Source organism: Penicillium alfredii (genome assembly GCF_028826965.1).
Source record: "Penicillium alfredii strain IBT 34128 chromosome Unknown utg000004l_segment0_segment0, whole genome shotgun sequence".
Lineage (NCBI taxonomy): Eukaryota > Fungi > Ascomycota > Eurotiomycetes > Eurotiales > Aspergillaceae > Penicillium > Penicillium alfredii.
The window spans coordinates 1,133,322-1,146,091 of NW_026622701.1; the positions used below are offsets into that span (position 1 = coordinate 1,133,322).

At 51.5% G+C, this 12,770-nt stretch overlaps 5 protein-coding genes across 5 annotated transcripts; 3 read left to right on the plus strand and 2 right to left on the minus strand.

Moving 5' to 3' along the window:
- Positions 1–30: 30 nt before the first annotated feature.
- Positions 31–1,458, plus strand: trm61 (tRNA 1-methyladenosine methyltransferase subunit GCD14; the record flags this gene model as incomplete). The annotated part of the gene is made up of 1 exon (XM_056652662.1): positions 31–1,458. One exon carries the CDS (start codon positions 31–33, stop codon positions 1,456–1,458), a length of 1,428 nt encoding a protein of 475 aa, XP_056513729.1.
- Positions 1,459–1,731: 273 nt separating this feature from the next.
- NUU61_002081 (UBA/TS-N domain protein) lies at positions 1,732–4,512 on the minus strand (the record flags this gene model as incomplete). The annotated part of the gene is made up of 2 exons (XM_056652663.1): positions 1,732–1,833; positions 1,900–4,512. 2 exons carry the CDS (start codon positions 4,510–4,512, stop codon positions 1,732–1,734), a joined length of 2,715 nt encoding a protein of 904 aa, XP_056513730.1.
- A 457-nt stretch (positions 4,513–4,969) lies between these two features.
- On the minus strand, positions 4,970–5,756 carry NUU61_002082 (uncharacterized protein; the record flags this gene model as incomplete). Its single annotated transcript, XM_056652664.1, has 2 exons — positions 4,970–5,378; positions 5,440–5,756. 2 exons carry the CDS (start codon positions 5,754–5,756, stop codon positions 4,970–4,972), a joined length of 726 nt encoding a protein of 241 aa, XP_056513731.1.
- A 3,330-nt stretch (positions 5,757–9,086) lies between these two features.
- Positions 9,087–10,772, plus strand: NUU61_002083 (URC4/urg3 family protein; the record flags this gene model as incomplete). Its single annotated transcript, XM_056652665.1, has 4 exons — positions 9,087–9,425; positions 9,492–9,981; positions 10,041–10,636; positions 10,689–10,772. The coding sequence occupies 4 exons, from the start codon at positions 9,087–9,089 to the stop codon at positions 10,770–10,772; spliced, it is 1,509 nt and encodes a 502-aa protein (XP_056513732.1).
- Positions 10,773–11,584: 812 nt separating this feature from the next.
- NUU61_002084 (Rag GTPase GTR1) lies at positions 11,585–12,666 on the plus strand (the record flags this gene model as incomplete). Its single annotated transcript, XM_056652666.1, has 2 exons — positions 11,585–11,778; positions 11,859–12,666. 2 exons carry the CDS (start codon positions 11,585–11,587, stop codon positions 12,664–12,666), a joined length of 1,002 nt encoding a protein of 333 aa, XP_056513733.1.
- Positions 12,667–12,770: the final 104 nt, after the last annotated feature.

The window sequence follows — 12,770 nt, forward strand, 5'->3', positions numbered from 1 at the left end:
TTTCTGTGTGGTCACTTTTACCCAGTCACCATGCCGTCTCCTTTCCTTACTCCTGGCTCCTCGACCAAGGCCAACGAGCTCGCTCTCCTCCACCTGCGCCGCGATCAAACCATCCCGACGATCCTCCGCACCTACGACGATGAAAACCTAGGCTACGACGAAGGCAAAGTCACCAACACGCGATTTGGATCTTTCCCTCACAGCACCATTATCGACCATCCATGGGGCTCCCAGATCGCCGCCTCAAAAGTCGACACGGGCTCGCGCGGCCGCCGAGCCGCTCCGCCGAAGCGCAAAGCCGAGGAGCTCGACGCCTCGGGCACCACAACCGGCGGAGATGAAGAGATGCCGTCGCTGAAGACCCCAGTGGCCGCCGCAAGCGGGTTCCTGCACGTTCTCTACCCGACGCCCGAATCATGGACGATGTCGCTTCCGCATCGCACGCAGGTTGTCTACACCCCGGACTACAGCTACATTCTCCACCGGCTGCGCGCACGGCCGGGCAACACAGTGATCGAGGCGGGAGCCGGCAGTGGCTCATTTACACATGCGGCGGTGCGCGCCGTCTTCAACGGATACCCCGAGGAAGGTCCAGCGACCAAGCGGCGGCGGCTCGGCAAGGTTTGCAGCTTCGAGTTCCACGAGCAGCGCGTGGGCAAGGTCCAAGATGAAATCAACCAGCATGGCCTCGATGGCCTGGTGGAGGTGACACATCGCGATGTCTACGAGCATGGCTTCCTGTTGGGTGACCCCCAAACTGGGAAGTCGCCCAAGGCAAACGCCATCTTCCTGGACTTGCCGGCACCGTGGCTCGCCCTGAAACACCTCGTGCGCAAGCCCCCGTCTGGTGCTGAATCTCCTCTTGATCCGTCCTCCCCCGTGTACCTGTGCTCCTTTTCTCCATGCCTTGAACAGGCTGAGCGCACGATCCGCATCATGCGCCAATTGTCTTGGCTGTCGATTTCCATGGTGGAAGTCAGTCATCGCCGACTTGATGTGAAGCGGGAGCGCGTTGGCCTGGATACCGAAGGTGTGCGCGGGGCAACCCTGCACCCCAAGTCTGTCGAGGAGGCAGTTGCAAAGCTACGCAGCGACGAGGAACGGGCTAAACTCGGCCGCAGTGGCCTTTTGCAGAGTGGCGACGCAAGCGCATCCAAGAAAGACTCATCAGCGCAGATGTCGACGACTCCTTCATATGCCCTGGGTCGCTTGACTCACCGGTCAGAGCCTGATCTCAAGACCCATACATCGTATCTGGTGTTTGCTGTTTTGCCGCGGGATTGGACCGAGGAAGATGAACAGAGATGCAGACAAAAATGGCCGTCGAACAGGGTCAATTCTGCTGCGGAGGAGACACCAGCCAAGAGCAGACGGCAGATGAAGAAAGAGGCCAAGGCGCAAAAGGTGCAGGAGAAGGGAGAAGAGCAGCAGACATCCGAAGCGAAGAGTGAATCATAGCAGACAAGTACATATCAAAAAGGAAGTCATAATACAAAAAGACATCGGTGTGACAGTCTATTAATCATGATCATATCCTCTTCAAACAATCGGAAACTACACCATCCACAAAGAGACTACAAGTTTAAGAAATAGGCCGGGGTTGGATCATGAGGTCGTCTTGTATCTTGGGTATGTCCGGCTAAGATAAGCCATGTTCTAAAAGTAAAAGAAAAACAAAAACAAATGCTGCTGAGACCAAGATATTAACCAATGCATGGCATGCGAGGATATTCAGAGATTGTTTTCAACCCTGAACTTGTCCCATGCTTCATTCAGGGTTCCAAATACGGCGCCAGCAATCATGCGCTGCTCCGTCGTGGCAGTAGTCGGGATCTAGAATCGATTCATGGTTAGCAAAGCAAACAGTTTTGGGAAGGCAAAGGCTATAGGGAAACATACCTTGTCAGGGTGCACCTTGGCTATCCCCTTCATGTACTGGACCTTGACCTTATTCGGTAGAACCAGCTCCGACAAGTTAACCTTCTTCCATCCAGCTTCGGGCCAGAGCACCGCGTCCAAGCTACCCAAGAGCGCACGCAGGTTGTCTTGCTTCCCATTCTTCCAGGCTGCCAACCTGGCGTCAACGCTGTCCGAAAGGGCAAACTTCTCCTCGTCGGCCCGGTCAGCAGCTTGGTTGGCTGCCCGCAAACGACCAACGGCGACAGAGTCCTGGTCAGATTGGCCACCTCCCAGATCCGAAAGAGCAGAGGTCTTCTTGGGTACCGGGGCCGGCTTTTTCCTTGCCGGGGCTGACGGCTTCGATGGAGGCTTGCTAATCCCAGCAGCCTTCTCGCACCGATTCCGACCCTGGATGCTCGTGCTTCCACCGTGACCTGACTCCACCGCCAATCTCCAGGCCTGCGCCGCGTCTGCCCAGCGCTCCAGCTGCTCCAAAGCCTCGGCCTTGCGCATCAAAGCCTTTCCATAGAAGTCTTTCATGGGTTTGGCGGATTCGCCATTCCCCACTTCGATCATCTCCGATTCACCCTTGGAAGAACCGATCACCGCCAAAATGGTGTCTGCATCACCAATGGCAGACTTGGGTTCACCAATCTTCAAGGCCGTCATAGCACGGTTGCTGCGAATCATGATCGTGATCGGGTGCTTTTCAGGAAGCATGCCAAGGGCGGTAGAGAAACTCTGGTGTGCAGCCCCATAATCACCTCGCTTGTAAGAATCCGCAGCCTTGCCACGGTGACGATGGGTAGACTGAAGAGCTTCCTGGGATACAGGCGGTATGGAACGTGGCGGGGCTTTCGGGCGGACGGGGATTGACGCAGACCGTGTCGGGGGAGGCGCAGCTTGGGCTGGTGACGTTGGTTTCGGCCGAGCAGTCGAAGGGGCGGAAGTATCAAACAAGTCAACCTCGGTTTCAGAGGCTGGCGGTGGCGCCTGAGGGCGCTTTCGTCTCGCTGGACTAACATACGCTTGCGCTGACTGCTCTTCTGCAGCGAGCCGGGAAAGACGGGACTTGGGATCCTGCGAACTTGGCCGAGACGGTCGTTGCAAAAAGCTTGGTTGCTGCATTCGCTGGGCCAGGTCTGGAGACGGTTGGTTGCGCGAGACATGGTCATTAGGAGCGAGTGGAGGAGTATCGCGTGGACGAGTGGGTTTCCGAGGCGGCCCAGAGCCTCCAGACTCAAGGAGGAGCGCCTCATCAGTGAATCCTGGTTCTTTTGCTTGAGACAGGCTCGCCTGGTCACGGCCAGTCGAGCGTCGTGGCTGCGGAAGCGATTCCTCGTGTGCGGGTGTTCCAGCTCTCATCCAACGAGGCTGGTTAGGGTCATGCTCGGTATTAAAATCATTCACGGCTTGCTGGAACTTCTTGCTCCCCGTCTTCCAAAGTGAATTGGCTGTTTTCAAAAAGTTGTTGCCGAATTGCGACGCCACCTGCGACGGGCCCTTGTCTCCATATGCCGGGCTACGACTATCTTCGCGCGATCGAGGAGTTTGAGATCTGCCTTCTCTCGTCCAGGATGGTACATCCCGGTTACGTCTCTCATTTCGCTCAGTGCTTCGTTCGGCACGGTCAGTGGGGTGTCCATTAGGCGCAGAGCGCGGTTGAGACTTTTGTCGAGATTCAGCATGGGCCTGGGTAAGAAGCCACCCAACGGCAGCCTGGACGTCCGTCAATGACTTGGTTGTTCTGAGAGCCTGGCGAGCTTTATCCGCGGGGAACCCCATATCAACCAGTTCGGCAACAGCCCGATCCACCTCCGGCATTGGCGATCCATCATATTCATAATCCGATGACTCAGGCGAGGGTCCTGTAGACGGCGGTTGTGGTTGTTGACGGGCGACTTCAGACACTGGTTTCCCCAACAGACCAAGAAAGTCGTCGTCATCGCCCTGTTCGGGTGGGGGTGCGGGGGCCGCCTTAGGCTTCAATTGATTGAGGCCGAAGGGGTCATCATCATCAAAGGCTGCCAGGCCCTGTGTGTGATCATGCATAGCAATTCCACCGCTGGGTGCTTCCGGAGGTGCATTTGTGTCCACTCGGGGCGAGGAACGGGAGCTGGGAACAGGGAAATGCGTAGATGCATCGACGGGCGCAGCAGCGTTGAAGGCAGCCAGGATATCGTCATCGTCAGCAGGCGCTGGTGTTGATTGAGATGCTGTCGTAATTGCAGGGCTCTGAGTGCGACCTTGCTCAAGGTTGTCCCAAAATTGGGAGTTTTGCCCCCCGTACTGGGCTTCGAACCGACTGCGGTTGTCAGCCTCCTTCTTGGCCTTCTCCTCTTGCAATCGCTTCTGCTGCTCCACAAGAGACAGGTTCTTATTTGTAGCAGATGGGCCACCAAATGAGACCAGATTTGCAAAGCTATCCCCCGTAGATGTAGCAGGTTTCGCTGGCGAGTTCGATCGGTTCGAGGATGCAGACATCGGAGTAGAGCGGCCAGAAGAGGGGCCACTCGGTCGCACGGTCGGAAACAAGAGGCCAGAACTCATTGGGGGGGGTTTACTGGGTTCCTTTGGGTCGGAGGACCAGCTCAAACCGTTCAGATCGTCCATGGTCGGCTAGATGGAGTCCCGAACGGGGAGAAACGTGGCGTCTGATGGATTATTTTGAGGATTAGGAGGTGGGGTTGAGGGGCAGTAAGTGATCCATAATCTCACCAGTAAGCCAGGCAGCAAATATGAAGGGGGAAAAAAAGTCAATGGGCTCTTGCATGGAAGTCGCATTGATCTCCAAGTGCGCGGTCCTCCCTGCATGTGGGGATGACGGTGGAGTGGTGTGTGCACGTGATATTGGTGCCTTGGGAAGTATACAAACAGCACAATGCCAATGAGCTAGGTCTATAAGTATATATTCTATATATCCTGGGCTATTTGATGTAGAATTCTCAAATTCTCGGGGGTTCATAGGCATGCTACACTCTCTGCTTAAATAGACTTGCTCATGAGCTAGCCTTTTGATATCCGTAATAAGAACCATCAAAGCACATATTGTAGATCCCTTTCTAATTTTTCAGAGCTGTCTCTGTCGTAAATGGAACGCGAATTCTTCGTCCGTTCGTCCTGTGGAATCTATTGCGTCAACATGTAGAAATGTAGATCCACGGTTCTTCAGTAAACATGGCATCATCTTCCTTGGAATGGACACTTTATTGATTTCGGGTGACGAAGTGACATACTCAGGAGCGTGGGTGGGTGTAGCCTCCCCATCATTGTAGAATTCATACTCCGGGCCATCTCGAGGCTCACAGGCAAAGTAACGAACAAAAAGATTGAAGGGCGCCTCAGCCTTCCGCAAAAAACTGTAGATAGGCGAGACTCGGAGTTTAAGACACCACTCGCGCTTAGACTTACTATCCCAACTTAGAGGCCCACAGCCAAGTAACAGTCCTTTTGGGCTATGGTGGAATGGGTTGTCGTGTCTAAGTAAAAGGAATTCCATAGTAGTATAATAACTCAATAAAGTGAGGGCTTCTAACTTACTTGATCTCGTCCCATCCAGTGACTTCGTTCAAAAACTCGATGTCGCCTTCACACTCTTTCTCGTAATGAGTGTAGAGGATAGTAAGATAATGACGGATTTGCAGTAGAGGGGTTTTTGGCATTTGTAGGGTGATAATAAATATCATCAAAATTGAAGTAGTAGTCGATGGCACCCCCGTTAAGTTCGGACTTGACCAAAGAATACTTCCCAAGCGCCTCCGAGGATAGAGGATCAAATAGACAAGCGTTGGAGTCGAGGAAGGTTTGACTGTCAGGGTCGAAGGTTGCAAGGGAAACTCCAAGGTTGGCAAGTTCATCACTTGAATAAACTTCCTTGGGTTGGGATCTCAACGTCTGCACGAGGTGTGATGCCACTGGTTGTATTTGTCTCTCAAGCGAGCGCGCCTTGTCGCGTGGTCATCGGGCATGGGCTCCATAGTTCAGAGCATGGGAAAAGATGAGGAATTTGATTAAAGAAGGAAGAGGCAGGAGCTAATAACAGAAGTGAATAAAGGTATGACGGCTGTGTCTACGGGCCATTCCCAAGGTTGCTGTCTGATTATTTCGTGGATCGAGTTCATTTTTTGCCTCGTACTCGGGTTATGTATTCTACTAGAGTAAACCTCTGAAATTTAACAATCACATAAGAATCAAAGGGCTATGTGGCATTCCAGAATGTCTGTAGCTTCGCACAGGTTCCGATCATTAGGTTTAGAATTGGGTTAGTGACCAAACTAGAGAAGTTGGACACAAAAATACATTTGGAGCTGTAACTCTACATCAAAACCAGGCATATTCCTAATATTCGTTAGTATAAGAGTGGAAGTGAAGTGACGATCACGTAATATAGACTTCACGAGCGGGTATTGATAGGGGCACCCCAAAATTTTCGCTATTGGCACCCCAAAACGCTTATGTAATCTTTTTTGATCTATTTTCTAATCACATGATAATTTTCAACCACATCTCTAATCACATGATCCTCTTATCCTAACCACCAAAAACAGATTACCCTATTTGGCAATAGGGCAACTTCGATATGTATGCCCAATTTCGCCGCAATTCGAACACTTTGGGGGGGCCTTCCTTTTTTTGATTGGTCTAGCCCCCTCGCTCCCATCTGATATCTGCGTAGATTGCCTTTTTGGGAAAGCAGCAGGCTGAATTCGGGGATTTAGCAGTGGCTGCCAGGCGATATCAGATGAATCTTCAACCCTAATTCGCCAGAATGGATGAATATCAGCCAATGGGATTGCTTCTTTTTTTGCGAGCAAATCAGCAATTCGATGCTTGCATGGTAACCCCATAGTACTCGTCCAATAATTGGTGCATATACCAAGCGGGGCCTCTAGGGTAACCCTACTAGCATAGATTCGCTGCATATCAAACTAGTAGGGTAATAGTAGAGTAGAAAAAGAGATGAAGCAGAAGATAGAGTATATATGTAGTATATGGTTGCTATGGTGATGGAAGTGGGAGAAAAAAAGATTACATAAGAAAAAATTATGTAATCTTTTTTGGGGTGCCAATAGCGAAAATTTTGGGGTGCCCCTATCAATACCCTTCACGAGCCTACTGTCAGAAGATGGTACTTTTGTATACCATGGTAATGATCATCCTTTACTTAAGTGCTAACTGACTTCAACGAGGGCCTGACTTCTTCCAGAGCCAACTCTCAAACTTCTATCCCAAGTATACACACTCGCAGTCACTTTGCACTTTTTACATCTATTCTTGCCTTCTGATCGGCTTTTTATATTCTATTTTACATTCTATTTTTTTTTTTTTTCCTTTTTGATGATGATTCTTATGATGTCTTTAAGAACGGGATATTCGTCCTTTTACTTATTTCAGTCGTTGGGCAGCACCCAATGTTTTGGTTGCCCAGAACAAACCCAATGTGCCCGTGCGAGAAACAAAAATCCATCAATAAATGAGCCCGCTAAAGTCAAGTCTCCGCTTTGTTTACCAATAGCGGAGTCTCTCGGTAGTGAGCCGCGCGGTAACGAATTGAAAGAATGAAGCGGACCATAAAGTTGCGGCGTTGCCGATTCCTGCCCCCTAGATCGTCATTAACAACAGCCCCCTTGTCTTTCCACAGCCCAATCTCCCGTAAAAATGACAGGTTCACCATCCCTGGCCGTTAATCGAGTCAATATGAAACGTGGACCCGATGCAGTGGCTACGCCCGTGCTTCCCACCTTTGTTGGGTTTGGGGGGTCTGTTGCAGTAGAGAAGGTGTGTGTCAGGAGGCCAGATCCTGAGACTTTGTACAGTATTATACGCTACGGGAGATACTGTACATGTATACATGTAAAGATGTGGAGTATGTACCAGAAAGGAAGTCGATCATGGGACGGGGCATGACAGCGCAATCCTTCGGTGAATTTTTTTTTTCTCTCGCACAGTCCACTATTTAATTTCGGGTCTTGACAGGGGAGGTGAGAATAGATGACTAGTATTAGTACAGGATTTGATGTTAAGAGGCCAATCTATCACAACTGGAGTCCTTGCCCCCTTGCCGATGGCTTCTATACTTGCGTATACTAGCGCTGACTAGGGCTTCAGCCCGGGCACGTTCGCGTCAAACTGTATGGTCAGAACCTTGGTGTGATTTGGATTCATTGGAGTCTAATTGGATCACGACCATTTCTAAATCCTCAAGGCACAAATGGACCCAAGAAAGGATCTACATCCAGTCCATGGCTTCCCCCTCGAAGGATTTCAGCATCAAGATCCGCAGGTAGGAAGGATTCGGGATGCACCCCCGTGTGGGAACTAGAGATTCGCAGACTCGATTAACGCGATGCGCATGGGCCAGTCAGCTTGGCAGGGACCGTGTGGTCCACAGGCCATGACTGGGCCCACTGTAATTGGGGGGGATGGGCTGATCGATATCCGATCTATACACGTACCGTGTACCGGACGTTGCACCATTCCGTTGGCGACGGGTCTGGAGAGTTTCCAGTTCTCTTTATTTTAATCATTCTATTTCTTTTCTTTTTTTTTTAACACTTGCACAACAGACACAATATGGAACTGGAATTTCGACTGGTCAATTCTCGCTTGAGACCATCGTAGTACCTCGCAAAGCAATTGAGCTGCCCGTACCAAGTACCGCTCTCTGCAGACAAATTGTGGGCTGGTGGGTGGTACCCGGTACGAGCTCCAAGCTCTCCCCACCCCCCTCTTCTTCCCCCCCTTGCACTGTTTCTCTCAGAATAACCCGGGCACAAGTAATTTAGTAGATTGCCCTGAAACTTCTCTCTTCTTTTTCGTGTCTTTATGAGAGTGAAAATTAACTGAGATTAATTGATCGGACCACCTCGCAGCTAAATGACCTCGAGAGAGCTCGGTCACCGACCGCCCCGCCTGCGAGCTGAGCTCGAGAATACATGGGAAATAGTCAGAAATAAACACAGAGCCAATGAGAAATACCTACTGGAAATTACCTGCATGTTTCGAGAGAAAAATTCGAAAAACACAGGGGGAACCCGACCTGATAGCCATCACCTTCCCCTCCTCTTGCCCTCCTTATCTCCGCTTCATCCCGCTCTCTTCCTCTTTCTTTCTCTCTCTCCACGGGGTTGATTTTTGTTTGTTTCTTTCAACATTAGGGAGCTGTCACTCCCTGGCATTCGCATAACATGGGCCTCTTCAAGCGCAAAGATTCCAAGAACTCGATTCATAGCGATAAGGACGACCGGGAGTCTTTTGTATCCGTCAACAGCGCCCACACGTCAAATGCATCCTTAAGGTCGCCAGGGTACAAGGGGACAGGTCCGCCAGCCTCCATCCCCGAGCTTCCCATCACGCGGCCACCAGACCCAGCGTTAGACCCCGCCGCCTATCTACGAAGCATCCACGCCGTTCGCGAGCGCGCCACGCTCGTCCTGGACAAGGCCAAGAAGAACCAACTAAACCACTTCGATGTGGACATGAGCAAGTTCGAGGCCACAGCGTCCTATGTGGTGTCAATCATCAAGGTAGCGCGACCCTGCGCCCGCATGTGAATGGAGACGCTAATAATGGGCCTGCCCCCGGACTGAAAGAGAGACTATGCGCCAGACTATGAAAATATTCCCCCTCATGGTCGCTGGCAACATTTCGACGTTGGTGGGAGGCCGCGGATCAATCAACTCCTCCAATCTTGGCCCAGCCGCATCGACGCCCAAGAACGCACCCGACGCCTGATTGACCTGTTTGTGGTATCGGTTCTGCTCGATGCAGGTGCTGGCACCAAATGGTCGTACCGGTCTAAAGAGTCTGGCAAGATCTATGCGCGCAGTGAAGGCCTGGCCGTGGCCAGTCTGGAGATGTTCAAGACTGGTCTTTTCAGCAGCGACCCTACGGAGCCATGCCAGGTCGACGGAGCCGGCTTAAAGAAGGTGACGGTGGATACTCTGGCCAAGGGGATGCAACATTCGGAGCAGAATCCGTTGGCTGGGATCGAAGGTCGTGCAGGGCTGTTGGTGCGGCTCTCCGAAGCTCTGAACAACCAAGATTTCTTTGGGGTGGATGCGAGACCAGGCAATATGCTGGGTGAGCTACCTACCACTATCCACTCATACCCTGCTCAACCGCTAACAATCTAAGAACAGACTATCTTCTTGGCCATCCGTCGACTCTTGCTTCCTCTGTGCCAATTGTTCCGATCACCACTCTGTGGACTGGTCTCATGGATGGACTTTCGCCAATCTGGCCTCCTTCGCGGACCCAAATCGACGGCGTGTCGATCGGAGACGCCTGGGTGTGCTCGGATCTCCCCAGCTCCCCTCCCGCACAAAAGTGGGAGAGTATCATTCCATTCCATAAGCTGACCCAATGGCTCTGCTACTCCATCATGGTCCCCATGTCCAAGTTGATGCACATCCATTTCGCCGGCAGCGATCTTCTCACAGGTCTTCCTGAATACCGCAATGGCGGTCTTCTGGTTGATATGGGGCTATTGAGTCTCAAACCCGAGGACATGGAGCGCGGCGTTCATGCATACAGAGAAAATTCCCGAATCAAGGGTCAGCCCAATGTCGAGGTGGTCCCACTCTTTTCTACCGATGACGATGTGATTGTTGAATGGCGGGCCGTGACTGTCGGCTTCTTGGACGAGCTCCTCTATGAAGTCAACTCGCAATTGGGAGTGAAGGACTCAGATGATGAACTGAACTTGGCCCAGATGCTAGAGGCTGGTAGTTGGAAGGTGAGTGTGAGAGGATGTCTAACGAGTCAGTGGATTCTAACCAGAAGCATAGGGCGGACGCGAGATCGCAGAGTTCTCGAGGCCGAACACCAAGGAACCGCCGATTATGATTCGATCCGATGGCACCGTCTTCTAATACTTCAGAAACACATTAATTACTGTTTCAATACCTGATTGCGCCAGAACTCTCGGTTCATCTTATTATTCATTTTGGACTGGCGCTTGTCCTTATGAACTTGTTTATTTTTGGTTTCCATCGATCTAGTCCTCTTGGCATATCTTGGTCTCAGTGATTTTCTTTTTAATTCTTCGAGCTTTTTTCTTGTCTCTTTCGGCCCTCTGACTGGGTTTTGCGCTATCCTATCATTATCCCCAATCAGCCATGTCCTGTTACTGCATAGCTTTATATCTGTATATCCACATGAGAGAAAATCAACAATTCTAGCTGATGGCTAGGAATGTGCTAAAATTTGGTTGGTATCTAACCTTGAAGTAGTACAACTGAGACATGTCGTCATCCCGTTGCCTCGGCTCTGGCTTGAGCTTGCAGACTCGACCTCGAACACCAGCCACAGGAGATGAAAAATATCTGACTGCTATAATTTCAATTGGAATAACTCACCATCTCATACTATGGAAATTAAGATATTTATTGATCTATTCCTGTTTTATTTAGACAAATATCGAGTCAGGTGATCGACCGGTGCAACGTTGATCCGCATCTCCGCATCAAGCTCAAGCGCTGCGTTCCCCCTCTTCTCGTGCTCTCAAGTCTCCAATTTCCTGGACGAGGCCAAACGATGTGCCCCCCACAATCATAACAGCCATTTACATCCACCAGCGCAACTACATCGTTGCGCAGGCCTTGAGCCCCCTTCGAGAACAATCCGAGCAGCTCCCCACTCTTGCGGGGCATCCGAGCTCAACCTCCACCACAAGACCAACATCATGGATGCCCGGAAGAAGAAGAGAAAGGTGCTCTTGATGGGCAAGAGTGGCTCGGGGAAATCTTCGATGCGCTCGATTATCTTCAGCAACTACGTGGCCAAGGATGTGCGGCGGCTGGGGGCGACCATTGACGTGGAGCACAGCCATGTCAAATTCATGGGCAATCTCACACTCAATCTGTGGGATTGTGGAGGGTGAGTCTCAATTGGACTAATTGTCAATTTGGGAAAGTTATCGAAATCGGCTGACAATCGTCTTTGCATCTCAATCGCAGACAAGATGCGTTCATGGAAACATACCTCGCATCCCAACGAGGCAACATCTTTTCAGACGTCGCCGTCCTGATCTATGTCTTCGACATTGAGTCGCGTGAGGTGGAGCGCGACCTAGACACGTACAATGCCATCATCGAAGCACTGCGCGAGTTCAGCCCGAACGCCTATGTATTTTGTCTCGTTCATAAGATGGACCTCATTCAGGGCGAGCACCGACAACGTATCTACGAAGAGCGTTCAGCGCTGATCCGAAGCCGGTCCGCGCACTTCCGGGTCGACACCTTCGGCAGCAGCATCTGGGACCAGTCCCTATACAAGGCGTGGGCGGGGATCGTGCACAAGCTCATCCCGAACCTCACAGTCATCGAACGCTTCCTGACAGCATTCGCTAAGAAGATTGACGCCGAAGAAGTCATTTTGTTCGAGCGTTCGACTTTCCTCACCGTCACCTCGGTCACGTCCGAGGTCGGCGACCTCAACCCCATTTACGACCGCCACGAGCGTCTCTCCAATATCATGAAGGCCTTCAAGCACTGCGCCGCCCGCAATACCCTCACCACCCCAGCCTCAGCCGGCTTCGTCGTCATGCATACCAAAACCCCTCAGTTCAACATCTTCCTCGGCCGCTTTACCGACAACACCTATATCTTCCTCGTCGTGCCCCCCGGCGAAGCTGCCTACAATTGCGCCGTGCTCAATACCATGCTCGCCCGCGAGGGCTTCTCTAAAGCGGCCGCCGGAGGCCGTGGCGATGGCTTCCCACTTCCTCCCCCGAGACACCTGAGGACCATGCTACGAACGGACTGAACTCTTAACCTGAATTCTCAATCTTCATATTCTTTTCAGCGTTCGAGGCGGATGAGGCTTTGCCATGTACAGGCAGGATGTTTTTATTCCTTTACCTTTTCCCT